This window comes from Crocodylus siamensis, chromosome 6 (genome assembly GCF_052110815.1).
Source record: "Crocodylus siamensis isolate JL-2025a chromosome 6, ASM5211081v1, whole genome shotgun sequence".
NCBI classification, from domain to species: domain Eukaryota; kingdom Metazoa; phylum Chordata; order Crocodylia; family Crocodylidae; genus Crocodylus; species Crocodylus siamensis.
In genome coordinates this window covers 74,055,023-74,074,974 of record NC_143400.1, presented here as the reverse complement: position 1 = coordinate 74,074,974, position 19,952 = coordinate 74,055,023, and the positions used below count along the sequence as shown (strand labels likewise).

General features: G+C 46.3%; 1 protein-coding gene across 4 annotated transcripts in view; it reads left to right on the top strand.

Moving 5' to 3' along the window:
- Positions 1–19,952, top strand: part of PLCH1 (phospholipase C eta 1) — a 215,964-nt gene that overhangs the window by 30,164 nt on the left and 165,848 nt on the right. For all 4 annotated transcript variants that reach the window (XM_090053310.1, XM_090053309.1, XM_090053306.1 and 1 more), the window contains one exon: positions 2,724–2,838. In XM_090053310.1, coding sequence (XP_089909436.1) covers positions 2,760–2,838 — 79 coding nt within the window. In that variant the 5' untranslated portion in view covers positions 2,724–2,759. The remainder of the gene's footprint in view (positions 1–2,723; positions 2,839–19,952) is intronic.

The following is a 19,952-nucleotide window of genomic DNA, read 5'->3' as shown; positions in this document are numbered from 1 at the left end:
TCTACCATTTTGCCCATCCCTAGCATACGTACCAGGGTCCGGTTTTTCAAAAATGTTTCACTTCCCAAATTATGGGCCAAATCTTCAAAAGTACCCAGCACACAGTGTATTGAACTCTTAAGAAAATCCCACCAGTTTTTTTATTTTGATGTCTTAAATGGGCCAGAACTTTTGAAAATACTAATGATGGTTGATTTCATAGATTTCATAGACATTAGGGCTGGAAGGGACCTTGGGAGATCATCGAGTCCAGCCCCCTGCCCAAAGGGCAGGAAGTCAGCTGGGGTCATAGGATCCCAGCAAGATTGGCATCCAATTTACTCTTGAAGGTGTTCAATGTAGGTGCTTGAACCACCTCCGTTGGCAGACTGTTCCAGACCTTGGGGGCTCGGACAGTAAAGAAATTCTTCCTTATGTCCAACCTGAAACGGTCTTGCAGGAGTTTGTGACCGTTCGACCTCGTCATCCCTTGGGGCTCTCTGGTGAACAAACGTTCCCCCAGATCCTGGTGGTCACCCCTGATAAACTTATAGGTGGCCATCAGATCACCCCTGAGCCTGCGCTTTTCCAGGCTAAAGAGTCCCATGGCTCTCAGCCTGTCATCGTAAGATCTGTTTTCCTGACCTCTGATCATGCGCGTGGCTCTCCTCTGGACTCTCTCAAGCTTCTCCACATCCTTTTTGAATTGTGGAGCCCAAAACTGGACGCAGTACTCCAGCTGCGGCCTCACCAAGGCCGAGTACAAGGGGAGAATGATGTCCTGGGATTTGCTCAAGAAGCATCTATGGATGCAAGCCAGCGTTTTGGTCGCTTTATTAGCCACTGCATCGCATTGCAGGCTCATGTTCATCTTGTGGTCAGTGATGACCCCCAAGTCTCTTTCTTCTATAGTGCTATCCAACGTAGCACTGCCGAGCCTATAAGGATGCTGCAGGTTTTTCCTCCCAAGGTGGAGAACCTTGCATTTTTCGGTGTTAAACACCATCAGGTTCTCGTCCACTCTTTTGAAAATCTGATCTTTAGGGTATGTCTACACAGTATAATGCAGTGATTCCCAGGGATACTTGAGCTACTATTAGAAATGGTATAATGGCATTAGTATTATATTTTGCCTGAGCTAATTAGAGTAGCATGGCTAATTAGGTTGGGGGGAGCTTTGGCCTAATACAGCCATACTACTTCTTGTACAGCATTGCCTCACACCCTGTAGTGGCTTTTAGTGTCTTCACAACAGGGTTTGTTACTTGAAGGAGTATTCATGGCAGATCAGTAACTCCCTTAAATGAAATGTTGACAGATTTAGTCTTAACCAAGTCTGCACTAGACAGGCCCTGCTGTGATGGGATGGATTTGGCAAGGCCCAATTCTGTTCAACAAAAGGTTGAAGTTCTTCATATCTGGAATCCGTAAATTTTTTGAACAAATAAAGCCTTGTTCTAAGATGCATCCACCAGTTTTCTAATTAGTTAAAGTATACTTGTCAGGTCCCTGGAAATAATGGTTCCAACGATTGTATTGTCTTCTGTTGTAACCTATTGTTCCACTGTTAACTGAGGCTGAAATTCTCACAAGCTCTTACGTGATTTGCTCCAGCTACTTTTGCTTGTTCATTTGGCTTGTCCTCATTTTAAATGTCATTAGAATTCACTTTCTTTTGATTTGATTTATAAATATTACTGTATTGGCCTGATTCAAGCAAGTTTGGCTCCTGGAGCTGTTGGCCCCCCAAATATCTGATAGATTTCTGGGGCTTGTTGCCAAAAGGCTGCTTTCCATTCTAAGTGCTGTTGCTGCTAGCTGTGTAGCAGGAAAGTCTTGTGATGTTTGCTTATGCTGCTGTGGAAATTAATGGCAAAGTCTAATTTTACTGTAGTTGGCTCAGGATCTGATTTTCCCAGAAGGTGAGTAGTCATTTTTCCACCTGCCAGAATAAAAAAATCAACTTAGAATTTGTTCTTGAGGGGTTGTGGCCTGAGGCATTGGACTCACTTTGGCAGAGGTTTTTTTTGTTTGTTTGTTTGTTTTTCCCCTCCTCCCACCCTCCCAGAGGTCAGTTAAAGAGAAAAAGGGATCAGTGGCTTGAAAATTAACCTTCTTGCCTACCCTAAGGAAGGTGGTTGAGGAAGGCAGTTTCCCCATCTCCTGTCTGTACAGCAGACAGGTGATCATGGTGTGATTTACAGCTTGGAGGCCTGTGGATGTTGCTTAGCATAACAGGCTTTTAGGGCAGCGGGTGGCAATCTTTTAAAGCAGGCTGGCACGTGGGAAGGCAGGTGCTAGGACCCAACTACCACTGCTGCTTTACCATGCAATATCATGTAGATCTGCCAGAGATACAGTTAAACTAGTTAGCTCTGGTACCAGTGACAGACCAGCTATAGCAGGTAGAAGCTCTGTGTGCGCTAACCACCCAAATATTTACAAAATGTCTTGGGTATGGTTTGCAGCCTGCACCAAGTTCCATTGCTGCCATGGCTAAACTGCTCCTAGTACCCGAGCTAACTTGGATATATTTGTGGTACACTGGTATATTTGGTGGTGGGCACATCTGACATCCTAAGAGTGATAGGCAATAGTCATTGTAATATATTGAATAAAGCTAATGGACTCTTTTGCGTAAGGGATACCAATAAACATTCTTTATTATATTTACCATAATGTGTTTTTTCTCAGTTTGAGTTATTTTTTTCTTGTCTAAATATGCACTCCATTTTATTTCGCAGCGTAATAATTTTTGATGCTGAGCAGAAAATCTTAAAATGAGTTATTGGAGCCTGGATAAGAGAAGTTGTCTTCAGTACTGCAGACATTTTTTGGTGGACAATGGTGTATTTCATGGTAAGCTTCATACTATTTTTTCTTTTTCTGCTCACATTTCTTATTTGATTCAAACACAATGGAAATTTTATAGTTGTACCTAACTGTTGGTAATGATCTCTTCAAAGAGAATTAGCAGACAGCTCTAAAAACTAGCTTTAATAATATTTTTTTAATGTGCTGCAGTTCAGTTTGTATTTGCCAAGATAACAGTGCATACTAGTTTGCTATGAAAGCCTTCACTTGGTCATGCCTACCCATAATTACAAAATACCCTAAAAAAAAATTATTTACTGATAATGTAATTGACGTCATGTTAACATATGGAAGAAAGTTCTGATTCTGAGCTAAAAAATGGAGAACACATTGTAATTTACTATTTCCTTCAAGTCTCCATTGATGTTAAAGATAGAGCCTTAAATTCAGGGTTGATGTTATTTCTTTGTTTACTGGAAACACTTACACCACATTTGAATTTGGAGAAAATTATTTGAAATCACTGAAGCACATTCAGTTGCATGATCCTGCATATACAGGTACTGTTTAGGAAGATCTTCCATTAATCACTGGTGTTAATGTAGTTTCCATTTGTGTCAACAGGACCATGAAGAAAGAGGGAGGAGAATGTTTGATTGGCATAAATAACTGTCCAGATTAAAACTCTCTTCCTTACATAGGCAGCCTCGATTTCTGCCCTCTGTTAAAAAATGTGAAGCTTATGTCTGTTTTAGAAGAATTTATGTTTAAGTTATTTTAAATTCATACAATTGAATATTTTTATTATGTGGTGGGAAGTTTTGAAAGAAGTAGCTCGATCAGTTCTTGCAGTTTTAAGATGACAATTATGATTTAGTTTTTATTTTAAATATCAGTATTTTCTTTAGTTATCTTACATGCTTCCATTTATCTCTCATTGTGAACAGTATCTGCCTAATAGATGAATTAAGCCAGATGCTTAACATACAGGACTCAGTTGCAGGAGGGACAGTGAACCTCAATGTCCTACCTAAATATTCCAACTCTAAATCAAGGCTGTGAACAGATATGCATTTGAGGAAGTCACCATTCAGCTCCAGTTTGGAGTGCTTTGAATTTGATACTCTTCAGCAACAGAAGTATGGCCCCCAACTGTGCCCCGCTTGCCAGAGCTCTTTAGAATTGCTACAATGGCATGTAGTGGCAGTGCCCTCCAGTTGGTAGTAGTGATGTGGAGTGCAGTTCTCTGGCATCACCGCACCACCCAAACTCTCCTCTTGGTAGCCTATAGAGCCAGAGACTTGTAAGGAATTCTTTTTTTCCAGCTCTCTGCCTGGATAGCAGAAATCCATTCAGGTCTCTTGGTTTCCAGTGTCCCAAAGGGACCAGAAATCTGGTCAGAGGCCAAGGGGCATGAAGGGATTTCTGCTATCCAGGCAGGGGGCTGGAGAGAAGGATTTCCTGCATGCCCATCAGGCTCTGGAAGTTGCCAAGGACAGCTGAGCACACAGGAGAACACTCATTGGCTGTTTGCCCTAGTCCCAGTACCAGCTGTTTGCTCCAGTTTCCCAGGGAGTAAAATACTGTGAGATGAAGAAGAACTGAGCAAGCCCTCTGTCACACTCTGTAGAGCATACAGATGTTTCAAGAAGTACTTCGAAATCAAGCACTTCAAAAAGGCTTTTAATTTTTTCAGAATAATTTAACATGCTTATTCAGCCACAAATGTTAAGGCTGTGCAAAGCCTCGGTAGCTGATTCAATTCGGAGGAGATTTGGCTTGATTTGGGGACTGAATCGCTAAATCTGAATTGAATTGGGAGACCAAGTAAAAGCTCTGAATTGATTCGAACCATTTGGATCGATTCAGAAAAGATTTGGCTGATTCGGAGATTCGGCCATAGATTAAACAGGCAGTTGACAGCTGCCTCCAGCTGGTAAGTCTGTTGGGGTTCGAGGATGGGGGAGGGGAGGGGCATGGGAGAGGAAGGGATTGGGACTGAGGCTTGGACAAGCTGCCCAGCTGGGGTAGGGGGGGCATGCATTACTCAGGGAGGGTGCTTTCTGGGAGCTGGGGCAGCTCCACTCATCAGCCGGAGGCCAGCAGCACTCAGCCCCAGTGGCCCTAGCTCCCAGACAGTATGAGGCGCCTTGCCAAACTGCGTTGCACCCATGCCATGGGGCAGCTGCCATGCAGGTACCAAGCAGGGGAGGGCAATCTCCACTGCCCCCCACAGCCCTGTTCTGCATGGGGGGGCTCTGCCATGAGCTCTCGGAGGCCCCCTATCTCCACTGTCAGAGTCAGTGAGTGTGGGGCTTTAAAAAAAAGAAGAGAAAAGGAAAAAAGCCCCACATTCACCAGCTGCAGGAGCAGTGACTGCGGCCTTTGGGCGCTTGTGGCAGAGCCCCCCCATGCAATACGGGGCAGCAGGGTTGCCTCTCCTCCCCGCCTGGCACCCGTGCAGCAAGTGTCACATCATGCGGGTGCAGCACAGCTTGGCAGTGTGCCGCATGCTGTCTGGGAGCTGGGGTGACTCCAGTAGTCAGCCAGAACCCAGCACCAGCTCCCAGACAGCATGGGGCAGCTTGGCTCAGCAGGGGGGACATGCAGTGATCCCTGCTGCGCCTCATGACCCCGTGCTGTATGGGGTGGGATTCTGCCATGACTGCCTAGAGGCCCCAATCACTGCTCCTGCAGCCGGTGAGTGTGGGGCTTTTTTTTTTTTTTTTTTTTAAAGTGATGGAATTTAGGCTGGGGTTGGGCGGGGGTGGGACTGGGCAGGGCAGTCATGGGAGCTTCTCCCACTGCTTCACTTGCCTAGAGAGAGGCAGGCACAGGTGGAGGAGCTGCCTGGTTGTGCCTGCCTCTCCCCAGCCAATCTGAATCACCAAATCTCTCTGAATCAGCATTGACTCTTTCAAAGCTGATTCGGCTGAATTGATTCAGGACAGCGATCCAAATCTCCAAATCGAATCACTGTCCACCAAATCCAAATTGAATACTTTCCTGTTCGCACAGGTCTAATAAATATCTGTATGTTCACTGTATGTTTGGAGCTCATCGTGCATAACATTTGTTTGGGGCCCAGGTATATCCAAATAGCATGACTTGGACTTTCACAACCTAGATAATCATCAGTGACTATGGTAGTTGTTTTGCCCTTTTTCATCACCTTGGCTGACATGCAAATGCCTCCTTGGAGTTGCTTTGGCATGTGGCTTTTTTGCAATATGTACTTGAGCTTCCCTTCCTCCACTGTGCCAGTCCTCCTTGGATCTCTGTGGAGAAGGACATCCTAGAGTGTACCCAAGTACTGCTGGTACAGCTTCATGAGGCAACAGAGATAGCCGTTTAGATTTTCCCAGGACTTGCATGTACAAATAGAGTTAAATATGATGGTAGGTGTGAATGTGCAGTATGGATGCATTATGAAAGGTAGGGCAGTTTTTGCATTAGATTAATGGCAGGAACAAGCAACAAAAGCACTTCTATGCTTGTATGAATAGGGGTATAGTACTGCTCAAAGTACTTTGACCTTCACTGTTAATATTTTTTCTATGATGTTTAAAATGGCCCATATTCTTTTCACTGTTTGCCATGTATGACCTCTTTGAAATCTCTAGGGTTTAAGAGGTGTAACTTAAGGCTGAATATGACCTCAGTGGGCATGTCTACATGTATGATTAATGTGCATGAATAAACTCTGGGGTTAATTGCTCCAGAGGTTTTTGCTCCTGGGTATGCTGTTTGAATGTGCACCTGGGAACATGTAAAACCCTGTATTTACAAGTACTACCCTGCTGCAGAGTTGGTTAGTTCTGTACACCTCAGTAGGAGTGAGTATGTAGACACCAAGAAGTTAACTGTATAGTTATTTAGTCAATAATATGCGACCGGTATGTAGATGCCCCCAGTATGTCTTAAAAGTTGACTGGGTTGACTAAGTTGATTGTCTGTTGAGTAAGAGCTTCTCCTGCTTATAAAATAAAAGTTATAGTATTCCAAACTGTTGGTCTAAAATACTGTAACACTTATGATAAGATGTAAGGCTTGAGCATTCTCTCACTTATACTAAAGAAAATAAGGAATAATTTCATGGAATTCTATGGCTCTGATTCTGTGTTGCTTTGTTTTTGGGCTCAGCCACTTTTGTATTCCCCCTATTCTGGACTCTGCTTGACAGGAGTTGGAGGAGCCTCTGGACTGTGGGAAACAGTTAGGATCAGGGGTGGGCAAAATATGGCTTTGCCCAGGCTGTGGCGGGTCCCTTGGTCCCACCTAGCCCATCCTGCCGTGGCATGTCCTGCCGCACCCTGGATATGCAGAGGGGCTGTGGTGGCTCTCCAGCTGGACTGCTTTCTAGGCAGCCTGGGCAGTGGCAGATCCTTATGGCTTCCACCACCATTGACCCAGCCCCACAGTACTGGTAGGGACCTGCACACCCCCCCGGCCTGCCCTGTGCCTACTGTGGACTCGCCTTCTCACACTAAAAAGCTGCAGTAGCAGCTTCACTGGTGGGACAGAAGTGTGCTTGGCATGGGGTAAGAGCAGCCCCTCCACCTCACTGCTGCCTGATGCCTCCTGCAGCAGCCACGCAGAGCCTGTGTTGGGCTTCCCTGTGGCTCCTGTGCACTGCCCCTGCTGCCCCACTTGGCAGCCTGGAGGTGGCGGTGGCAGTGATGGAGCCATAGGATAGCCCAGTGCAGGCTCCATGAGAAGTGCTGGCCAGCAGCAAGAGGGAGGGGCCGCTTTTCCTCTATGTGAAACACACTTCTGCCCTACCAGCACTGCTGTTGTTGCAGCTGTTCAGTGTGAGTAGGTGAGTCTGTAGCAGGGGTGGGGTGGGACAGGTCTGCATGCGGTCCCCACCAGTAATGCAGGGCTGGGGCCAGCGGCTGTAGTTTCCTGGGCTGCCTAGAAAGGCAATGCAGTGTGGAGCCACCCCAGCCCTGCTGTGTGCCTAGGGGCAGCAGACAGGACATGCTGCCATAGTGGTGCAGAGCAGGCATGGGGTGGGCTGGGTCAGGGCTGTGCATGCATCTGGCTGATCCACTCCTGCTGGGCTAAGTTTGGAGTGGGCATGGAGTGCGCTGGGTCTGTGCGCTGCTGGTGCTGGTGGGGAGGTGCTGCAGGACATCCAGACTCTGGGCTGTTGTGGGGCAGGAGTGGGGGTGGGTGCTGACTGGCTCAGGACAGCATGCATGGGGGCTCTGAGGCACACCCCACCATAACCACGCTTTTCCCCTCAAACCATCACACATCCCACAAAAACCGCAGCCCCCCTCCACACCCCTCCCCACATGCACCTCCCCCTACACACCCACAGACCTCTACACACTCCCAGCTGCCCTCCCTCTCCACACACTCCACAAACCGTATCCACACACACACACCCACATATCCCCATATCCACATCCTCCCCTACACCCCTCACAATATACAAGAGTAAGACTTCATTTTGAGCTATTATGCAATCACCTCTATATACATGATGAAAACGCACACATATCAGGACAAAAATATCCTTTTAAAATAAACTTAAAATATGTTATTGTGGATGTTTGATTTTTAGTATCTATACTTTTTCCTTGTTCCAAGATGGCAAACTCCCTTCCCAAAAGAAGTATTTTGGGGGCAAGGGGAGGGACTTCTGGTGGCAAAGGTCAGGGGTTGGGTGTAGGACTTCCAATCGCAATATGGTATCCAGGGGGTAGGGCACCTGTCAAGGAGAAGGGCTACCCTTTTGGCCCTCCAACCTCAGCTTGCCAAAACTTGTAAGCAGCTCTCCAGCTGAAATTATTGCCCACCTCTGGTCTGGATCATGGATCATGCTCTGGCTATGCCTACTTTTCTTTTTCTCTGGAACACTCCTTCTTATTGCCTCCTTGCTTAAGATTTCCTCCTATGGCAGAGGCTTGCATGAAGAACAATGTAGAGTCCTTGCACTCTTTCAACACTAGCTGGGGTGCCTTCTGTGTTTTAGTGTTCTCCCATGGCAGTATCTGCTAACTTTCCAATCCCCTTCACCACCAAAGCAGTGTACGCTGGGACCACAAGGAAAATCGGAACCAATGGATTTACATGGATAGTGGTACTAGGTTACTGTTGGTCTAGTTTAAGCAATTACTTTTAAAAGTTTTGTTGCTTCCAAATAGAGAGAGAGAGAGAGAGAAAGAGATAGAGTGTACAAATATGTATTTAAAATAAAATAATTTTAGTTGAAGGGCTGAATACTGCCTGGTAAAGTAAAGTGAGAAAATGTTTTCCTTCATCATTTTGTAAAAGGGGCACAGAGGATTGTATGGAGGATTCAAGGTTAGTTTTTTTAGGGAAAATATTTGAAAATGCACAGTTTTATGGAATTTGATAAATTCTAAAGCAACGGTAGAAAAACAAACCCCTGCAAGCTCAGGTTTGTTTCTGGACAAGGAATAAATGTTATCACTGGAATAATAGTTTATTTTTTTGATGGAGATGAACTTTGCTAGAGCTAGAGGGATCCTTGCCTTCTCCTACTTCAATACAGTTTGTTTATATACCTTGTGTTATTTTCAAATTTGACTTTAGTACAAGTGAAGATCTGGCTGAATGGAGCCCTATTCTTGTGATTTCCTTGTAAGCTTTGTAGTTCATGACATAGCTGTTCTGAGTACACCTTGATCTCCTCCCCTCCAACACTTGGGGTTGCTGGTGGGAATCGGTCATAAACTCTATCTCACATATTATCATAAAAAAACTATCAATTTTCACCTTTTTTTAAAATATAAAAGTCTAACACCTGGACCATGGGTTAGCGAGGATTTAGTTAGGGAGCTTCTGGAGGGGTTGGACGTATTCAAGTCAGCCGGCCCGGATGATCTCCACCCTAGAGTTCTAAAGGAACTGGCCGAGGTCATTGCAGGTCCCCTGGCACAACTTTACGAGCACTCGTGGTGCTCTGGTGAGGTACCGGAGGACTGGAAGAGGGCCAACGTGGTCCCCATCTTCAAAAAAGGCAGGAAGGAGAACCCGGGAAACTATAGGCCGGTTAGTCTCACCTCGATCCTAGGCAAGCTGTTCGAGAAAATTATGCTGGCACACATCCAGGAGGGGCCAGCAGGAGACTGCATGCTTAGGGGCAACCAACATGGGTTCATCAGTGGCAGGTCCTGTCAGACCAACCTGCTGGCCTTTTACGATCAGATCACCAGATCATTAGACGCAGGGGTAGCAGTGGATATAATCTTCCTGGACTTCTGGAAGGCTTTCAACACTGTCTCTCACCCTGTTCTCATTAAGAAACTGGGGGGCTGTGTTGTAGACACTCACACAGTCAAATGGGTTGCCAACTGGCTGGAGGGCCGCACCCAGAGGGTGGTGGTGGATGGGTCCTTCTCAACCTGGAAGGATGTGGGCAGTGGGGTCCCCCAGGGCTCGGTCCTCGGGCCCGCACTGTTCAACATCTTCATCAGCGATTTGGATGAGGGGGTTAAAAGCGCCCTGTTCAAATTTGCTGATGACACTAAGATGTGGGGGGACGTGTGTACACTGGAAGGATGCAACAGGCTACAATCAGACCTCGACAGGTTACAAGGGTGGGCGGATGAGAATAGGATGGGTTTCAACACAGACAAGTGCAAGGTGATGCACCTCGGGAGGAACAACTGGCACCATACCTACAGGTTAGGGAACTCCCCTCTTATCAGCACGGAGGCGGAAAGGGATCTGGGGGTCATCATTGACTCCAAGATGAACATGGGCTGGCAGTGTGGGGAGGCAGTCAGGAAGGCCAGCTGCACCTTGTCATGCATCCACAGATGCATCTCGAGCAGGTCCAAGGAGGTGCTCCTCCCCCTCTATGCGGCACTGGTCAGGCCGCAGCTGGAGTACTGCGTCCAATTCTGGGTGCCGCACTTCAAGAGGGATGTTGACAGCATGGAGAGGGTCCAGAGGAGGGCCACTCGCATGATCAGGGGACAGCAGGGCAGGCCCTATGAGGAGAGGCTGCGGGACCTGAACCTGTTCAGCCTCCAAAAGAGAAGGCTGAGGGGGGATCTAGTGGCCTGTTATAAACTAGTCAGGGGGGATCAGCAGGCATTGGGGAAGTCACTGTTTCCCCGAGCATCACCAGGAGTGACCAGGAATAACGGTCAGAAGCTGGCAGAGGGTAGGTTTAAGTTAGATATCAGGAGGCGCTACTTCACGGTCAGGGCGGCTAGGGTCTGGAACCAGCTTCAAAGAGAAGTGGTGCAGGCTCCTACTCTGGGAGTGTTTAAGAGGAGTTTAGATGAACATCTTGGTGGGGTCGTTTGACCCCAGTATTCTTTCCTGCCATGGCAGGGGGTCGGACTAGATGATCTGCTCAGGTCCCTTCCGACCCTACAAACTATGAAACTTAAACCAGGAAAAGAAAATCAAGAATTAAGGATGCCACTTTCTGTAGGGCAGGTGAAAGGATAAGATCCCATCCCGTTTGAAGCCAACTGCAAAACTCCTCTCGGCCCTGATGAGGCCACAATTATACCTAGGATGTCTGTGCAATGTAGCTGCTTCATAAGACTGCATGGAAGTACAGATCATGACTGTGCTGAAATAAATGTAAACTTAAAGTTCTATGCTGCACTGTGTGGTTTTGCCTAACATAAACATGATTTGATTTGATTTGATTTGTAATGGTCCACAATTTCTTGCCCTCTTTGGTGTATATGTTTATTTAAAGCTATATCTATTTATATGTTAGATAGCTCACAAGGGGGCACTATAGGACTTAATATAGCTCCATTCCTTAGAAAATTTAAAAACTGTAAGGATTTTCTTTGCTTAAAGAATTACAAGTTATATAAAATATTTTTGAGTGTAAAATACAAAGTAAATGTCCTGTTAGAGGTACAACAGAATTGTAACTACTCCTTACAAACCTAAGTAAGCTCCTTTGTAGGGTATAGTGAAAGCTGCATAGAAGATTCCCTTTTAAAAATGGACACTTGCCAGAGATTCTCCCAGAAATCTAAATAATAGTACAGTGCTTCTGCAGAGAGGGACCTATAATGGATATAGCTTCTTTTTCACTTTTGCCTAACTGAATTAAGAATATGCTTTTTTTTATTTTTATTTTTCCCAGTGATGGCACAGGGAGCTTCACTGCAGAGCCCATGTGTTGAAGCACCCTGTGCACCAGTCACCTGCTTCCTAGCTGGCTCAGGTGTAGTGTACCTTGAGACAGGGTAGCAGCCAGGCCAAGGCTGCCTGCTCCCCTGTCTCCACGTGCCTTGGTGTCTGGGGAGCATTGCTCAGGCCTGAAGGCAGGAAGGCCAAAGTGCAATTGGAGTTGCAGCTAGCAAGGGGTGTGAAGGGTAACAAGAAGGGTTTTTATAAGTATGTTGGTAGTAAGAGGAGGATCAGGGAAAGTGTAGGTTCCTTACTGAATGGAAGATGCAACCTTGTGACAGAGGGTGCAAAAAAGGCTGAAGTGCTCAGTGCCTTTTTCACCTCAGACTTTACAGGCGAGGTCAGCTTCTAGACTACTGCACCGGGCAACACAGTTTGGGGAGGAGGTAAGCAGCCAACAGGGGCTAAAGAATAAGTTAGGGACTATTTAGAAAAGCTGGACATATACAAGTCCATGGGGCCAGATGGGATGCACCCAGCAGTGCTGAGGGAGTTGGCCAATGTGATTGCAGAGCCATTGACCATCAACTTTGAAAACTCATGGCAATCAGGAGAGGTCCCAGATGATTGGAAAAGGGCAAACATAGTGCCCATATTTAAGAAAAGGAAAAGGAGGATCCAGGGAACTGCAGACCAGTCAGCCTCACCTCAGACCCTGGAAAAATTGCTGGGCAGATCCTCAAGGAATCCATTTCTAAACTCTTGGAGGAGAAGAAGGTGATTAGGAACAGTCAGCATTGATTCACCAAGGGCAAGTCATGCCTGAGTAACCTGATTGCCTTCTATGATGAGATGACTGGCTTTGTGGATGCAAAGAGACTAATGGATGTGGTATACTTTGATTTTAACAAGGCGTTTGATACTGTCTCCCACAACATTCTCACAGGTTGGCTAAGGAAGTACAGGCTGGATGAATGGACTGTAAGGTGGATGGACAACTAGCTGTAGCATGAGGCTCAGAGGGTAGTAATCAATGGTTCGATATCTAGTTGGCAGCCGGTATCAAGTGGAGTGCCCCAGGGGTCAATCCTGGGGCTGATTTTGTTCAATGTCATCATCAGCTATCTGGAATATGGCACAGTGTGCACCTTCAGCAAGTTTGCAGATGACACCAACCTGGGGGGAGTAGTAGATGTGCTGGAGGGGAGGGCTAGGATTCAGAGTGACCTAGACAAATTGGAGGATTGGGCCAAAAGAAATCTCATGAGGTTTAACAAGGACAAGTGCAAAGTCTTGCACTTAGGATGGAACAATCCCATACACAAGTACAAGCTGGGGGCTGGCTCACTGGGCAGCGGCTCTGCAGAAAAGGGCCTTGGGGTTACAGTGGACAATAAGCTGAATATGAGCCCTTGTTGCAAAGAAGGCTAAAGGCATACTGGGCTGCACTGGTAGGTGTGTTGCCAGCAGGGGAAGGAAAGTGATAATTCCCTCTATTCAGCACTGGTGAGGCCACATCTGGAGCACCATATCCAGTTTTGGCCCCCACTACAGAAAGGATGTGGACACATTGGAGAGAGTCCAGCAGAGGGCAACAAAAATGGTGAAGGGGGCTGAGGGACATGACTCATGGGAAAGGGCTGAAGGAATTGGGCTTATTTAGTTTGAAAAAGAGATGATTGAGAGGTGATTTAATAGCAGCCTCCAACTACCTTAAGGGGGGGGTGGGGGTTGAAAGAGGGTGGAGCTAGGCTGTTCTCAGTGGTGGCAGTTGACAGACCTCTCTTCCAACCCTAATAGTCTATGATTCTATGAGTACTTGAACTCATGTACCCTGTGCCCCAGCCAGCCATGGAGCAGCTGGCAGGGGCTCAGCATGCCTTAAGATGGGGAAGCAGCCAGCCCAGGGCTGCCTCTTTCTCCATCTCCACATGCCTCAGTGCAGGGGTTCTTCAGCGGGACCCCTGCACTGAGGCATGTGGAGCCCAGGGTTGCCTGCTCTCCCATCATGAGGCACCTTGCACCCCAGCCAGCCAAGGAGCAGCTGGCTGGGGCCCAGGGTGCCTCAATGTGGGGTGTCTGCAGCCCAAGTCGCAGGGCTGCCTGCTCCCCCATCTTTGTTTGTCCTGGTGCATACCACTTCAGCGTGCTTTGTGCTGCTTTTTTCTTGTGCAAAGAGATTTGCAGTGCCACAAACCTCACATACCTGCACGTGTGGATCCAGCCTATAAGTTTCATTTAAGTCACAGTGGAAATCTGGGCCAGGGATATTTGGGGGCTTGAGAACAGAGTTTGCTGTGGGAACTTATTGTGTAAACTGAATCATTCACAAAAAGATCTTTTTTCCCCCTCAGTTGTTCATTAGGAGTTTGTTAAAAGATTATGAGAAACAGGGCTATAAAAAAAAAAAAAATTCTCCAACCAGTTGTTCAAGTTTCGTGTGATACCAGCTGTTATACAGCCCTCCGGTCATTCAAGAAAACCATGGAAGTCAAAGTTTCAAAGCTGTCGCATAAAATTATTAAAAAATCTTTTTCAGGCCCTCCATATAGATCTTATAGAACCTGAGAGGCAGTGCCAGATACATGTTACCTTCCCTTTGTGGGGTGCTCGCAGGGTTCCCATAATTTCCTTGGGCATTAAAAAGTGATGTGCAAACACGTCCCAAATTTAAGATGAACAATAGTGAGTAAAAACACTAGTGGCCCTGCTAGATGTAGGCCACATATGTGATTGGTGAGCTTCCTTTGTGTTCTTGAAAGACTGCTGCATGGGGCAGTGAGGCTGTCCGTCTCATTTGCTAAGGCATTACTTCTCAAAGAAGCATGCTCTATAAACTTTATTCCCTTTGAGTCGATAGCAAAAAGTAGCTATTTAGCTGTATGGTATACTGAGTTGAGTGTAGCAATGTTATAAATCTAGTTTAGTTTCACTCGTACTAGTATAGCTACTCTGGATTTGTGGTAAAGTAAATGAGAGCAAGATCTGGATCTCACTTGCGAAGCTGGCCCTGTAGCAGGTCTTCAAAACTTTTAAAACTATTTTTAAACACGATGCTTCTAGTCACTAGTTGTGAATAAGCGTTCTGAGTAATGGTAGAAATGGAAAAAATTGTGACTGCTTTCACTGAGGCAGCTGAGAAATGCCCAATATCTCTCACTCTTCCTGACTTCCCTGTCTCAGATGGCCTCTGTCAAGAATTGGTGAAATATGAAAGTGCAGGTAGCAAGCAAGCAAAGCCCTGTCAAAGGACATGCTCCCTGGCAATGAAAAGGCAATGTGCACAAGCTTTCAAATTATATCATCTTTAGGCCACCTTCTAAGGAGAAATCTTTCTTAAGAGCTAGAAGAACAGGGGGAAAATACTTTAGCTCCAAAGGAGTAATAGCATTGAACAGTCCCTGCACACTGCTCCAAGAGAAATTAGAAAATTTCCTCTATGTCAGGGGCAGGCAAAATGCAGCCCATGGGCCAGATCTGGCTCACCAGACTATTCTGTCTGGCCTGTGGGGCCCCTAAAAAATTTAGAAAATTAATTATTACCTGCATGTGGCTGCCTGTCAAAGATGACAAGGCGCCAGTGGTGGCAGGACCCAGCAGCTGAGCAGCAAGGCCCACCTGGGTCTGCCCCACCCTGCCCAGTACCCAGACAGGCAGGCATGGGGTGTAGGGGTTAGAGCTGTGTGAGTGTGTCTCTGTCAGTACCACGGGCTATTGCTGGTGGTTGTGGCAGCCAAAAGTTACTGCCTGCTACCTGGGCTGCCTAGAAAGGTAGTCCAGCAGTGGAGCCCCCCAGCCCTGCTGTGCACCCAAGTGGGTGGCAGGCTGCACCACAGGTGGGCAGCGTGGTGATCTGTTCCGGCAGGGGTGAGTCTAGAGCAGGCACAATGTGGGGCTGGGGCCCACTGCTGGTGGTGGCAGGAAGGTGCCACAAGGCACAGTCTCCAAGCTATTGCAGGGTGGGATTGGGTGCTGACTGGCTCAGAGGGGAATGGGCAGGGGTCTCCCATGCAAACACTACCATACCTACAAACCCTCCCCCAAAAACCCCACAACCACATGCACTCCTCCATACACAATCACACCCCATAGCACCACATCCACTCCCACCCTCCCTCACACCCGCTCCCCCTACACACACCTGCATGTCTGTGGAGGGAGCCCCGCTCACTGCTATGTGCACACACCCTACCACCCCCCCGACCTCTGCCACATACTCCCAGCCACCCTCCCCCTCCACATACCCTATAAGCCTCATACCCACCCATATACACAGCCTCCCCACACCCCACATACACACGCATCCCCACACACCTACAGTCCCCCTCAAACCGCATACCGACCCCTCCATGCCCCCACCTCTCCACACTCTCCTACAATATAAAATACAAAAGTAAGACTTCATTTTGAGCTATGGTCCAGTCACTTCTATATATACCACACAAGCACACACAGATCAGGACAAAATATTGTTAAAAAGAAAATTAAAATATGTTATTGTCAGTGTTTGATTTGTAGTATACAATTTGTTTTGGTTTGCGTTCTAAGATGGCAAATCCCCTTCCCAAAAGGGGAAGATGGCAAATCCTTCTCCTTGCCTTCTGGGGGCAAGGGGAGGGACTTCCAGTGGCAAAATCAGGGGTTAGGCGGATGGGAATTCCAGCCCCAAGATAACAACCAGGGGGCGGGGCACCTGGCAAGGGGCAGCGCTACCCTTGACAGCTCACCAAAACTCATTAAGCAGCCCTCCACCCGAAATAATTGCCTGTCCCTGCCCAATGTCCTAAGACTCTGTACCATTCCCAGCATAAGGCCAACCTGTAAAAACATAGTTTAACCCTCTGATTGCCCATTAGTTTATGTTTTGCCCTTGAACTGACAGAAGCTTGAATCCTAATGTGTTTATACACGTTTCCACTTTTCCTTTCAGGAGACATTTTCATATACTTCACTTTACAAACTTTTATGAAGGGATTGAGAGAAATTATCCACTATTTTTCTAAAGTTATACTCCAGGTTAATTCCTTGAAATCTTTATCAATTTAGAAACCAAGCATTTTTATAGTCTGGAGGAATCAACCTTGTTAGAGATCATTATTAATCATGACATCTTGGTTTGTGTGCAAAGCTAGAAGTGTTTACAATTCACGGAACAATTTTATAGTTCTTTGCATAACGATGTTTAAATGCATTTTCATCACTTCAGCAGTGCCGTTGTTAACTGAAGTTAATGTTTAGTTTTAACATGAGGATAAATCATTTCTTAACTTGTTCACTTCTAACAAAGACTTACTTAAAGTTAGCATTGCTCTTTTTTTCTGTGCTGTTTTTCTTGTCTTCAGGCGCTACTAGTTCCAGTTGTGACATTAGGAATATATTAACTTTCTTGTCACCTGGATTCTCAACAACCCCCATTTGTAATATTTATTCATGTGTGTATTACAATTGATACCAACATTGTAGGGAAGACTTGTTCAGACTTTATGAAGACATTTCCTGGAATAATCACATCTTTGGAAGAAAGAAGTTTTGATGAATGAACTCAGATTCATGCAAATGAAGAAATCATCATTATGGTACAATGATGAACAAAAAGATCGAATCACAGAAAAGTAAAACCTACAATGAGTAGCATGGTGCTTAATTTGCCCCCACCCCTCCCCCAAGCCCTGCACGCTGAGATCAGGCCCTGGGCCTCCATGCCACCTCTGCCAACTCCTGCGCATTAGGATTGAGCCCCATGTGCCAGGATCAGATGTGCCACTCCTGCCCAGCCCTGAATACACTGATCAAGTCCTAGGGACCCATGTGGCTGCATGCACTGGGAATGTGCCCCATGCTGTGGGATTGGGGCCTGGGGCCCTGCACTTTCCCTTTGTGCTGGGATTGGGTCTGGGGGCCCCAAGTGCCTGAATCAGGCCCTAGGTCTTGGGATTAAAATTGGTTCCTGGGATCAAGATTTTCCATACTGCCCCCTCCCTCTCACCCAGCCCCATGTGATAAGATCACACATCATGCATTCTGTGCCACCCCTGGCTGGCCCTGCACCACCTCTGTCCAGCTCCTTGTGCTGGGATTGGGTTCTGTGCACTAGGATCAGTTCCTGGGGCCTCAAGCCAGCCCCATGTGCCAGGATCAGGCCCTACACTGCTCTGAGTACCTGATCTAGTGCTATAGCCATGCTTTCCAACCTACAAGGCTCCCTGTGGGTCTTTGGCAGTGGAGAAATGGTGCCACTGCTTCCCTGCCACCGCATTTTCAGACCTGTGTGTGGAGCCCTGTGGGCTGGATGATGGCACTGGGGTCTGGGTCTGGGCTGCAGGCTAGGGTTTGAACACCCCTGATTTAAACAGACAAAATTACTCAGAGGTCAACATTTAGCCCTCCTTGCACAAAACAGGGAATTAATAGCTTTTGGGCAGAAAGTGGGAACTGGGGGATGACATGCATACAGCAGATCCATGGCAAGACCATGGGCTGTAGTATAACATATTACTGACCCTGGCTTCAGATTGGGAGCTGGAATAACAGCTGATTCAGGTCCAGAATCTTGGAAGCAGAGCTGAAACAAAGCTGTTTCTGTAGATGTTAAAATGACAGATCTGTGCTTTCCTTGGGAATTCTTATAGGGCAGTGATTCTCAACCAGGATGCCAGGGCACCCTGGCAGGGAACAAGGCCCCTTGAAGGGTGCTACAAGAAGTGTAAGGAGATAAACCAATAAAGGCAGTCTCAGGCTTCAGGTGTGAGCAAGTAAGCAGATAGCTCAGGTTTTCCATGCCTGACTGCTCCCCCATCCCCACTGCTGGCCCCTTCTGCAAGAAGGTAAGCCCTGTAATAAATGCATCATTTTTTATAATGGGGTGCCTCTCAATTTGCAAAAGCTATGAAGGAGCACTTTGAGTCTTACAAAGGGTGCCTTGAGTCTAACAAAATTGAGAACCACTGTTCTAGAGGTTATCGGGAGAGTATGACTTTGTAAAGCTATTGCTTGTTTTGATTTATAACTCTCTGTGGACATTTAGGCAATGTTTAGGTAAATTGTTTAGTTAATATTTTTATTTTGAGTAATTAAGCAGTGGTTTATTGTATCCTGTAACATTTCATTGTATCTGTTATTTCTTTGTACTTTATTTTCTCTACATTTATTAATTTGGTTTCTTATTTGTTTTCTCAGCCAGGAAGATGCTAAATAAATAATCAGAATAAAGTATTGTTCATTTCCTTATGAAAAGCCAGTTCTATGACCACTAATCAAGCTATTACCTGAGCACACGTATTGATTCCAATGCGGTTGCTTGTGTAGGTAGTTGTAGCTTGCTGTGAGTAAGGGAATCCAGGTAGGACCCAACGTGTCTTCTGTTTAATTCCTTGGATACCAAGTCTGACTGTTGTTGCTTTTGTAGATTATGTGCTTTTCTCCTAGAAAAGAATCTCTGCCACCAGGAGTAGCTCCACTGAAGTCAGTTGATCATGTTACTATTTCCATGTAGCAGTCAAGGGCAGAATCTGACCCCCTGCCTGTAATTTAAACTGTTATTTTACAGTACAACAGCCAAACATTTTAGCATTGCTGATAGTGAGAGTACTTAGTAATGATTCATTATCACAAAGCCCAGTAATCCATGCACAGCTATTGAAACCATCACTCTATAAAGGTGCTAATTGGCTAATGCACAAGACATAATTGGCAGGAATTCTAAACCAGAAATATTCCATAGTTTAACTTATTTGGCTTCATTTCTGACCTGCCTGGATTAATCACCATTCTCTCCTGGCCAGAACCCTTACGCTCCCACTGCTCTATACTTTAAACACTCCTCATCCCATGTGGATGCTGTAGATTCGTGTCAACTATTTCTCTGCTCTCTTGACTGAGACTGCATTATTAGCAGATTTACAAGACAATAGGCTATAAGAAAACCTGGTAACCTTCACCAAACCTCTGACCATTGCTTGTGGTGTGGTAACAGCACCAGTTAAGAGAACAATCTAATGCAGAGATTCCTGTTGCAGCCAAACACTCCTTATTGGCTCAAGAGGTTTTTTAGCATTTCAGACTAATGCCTATAT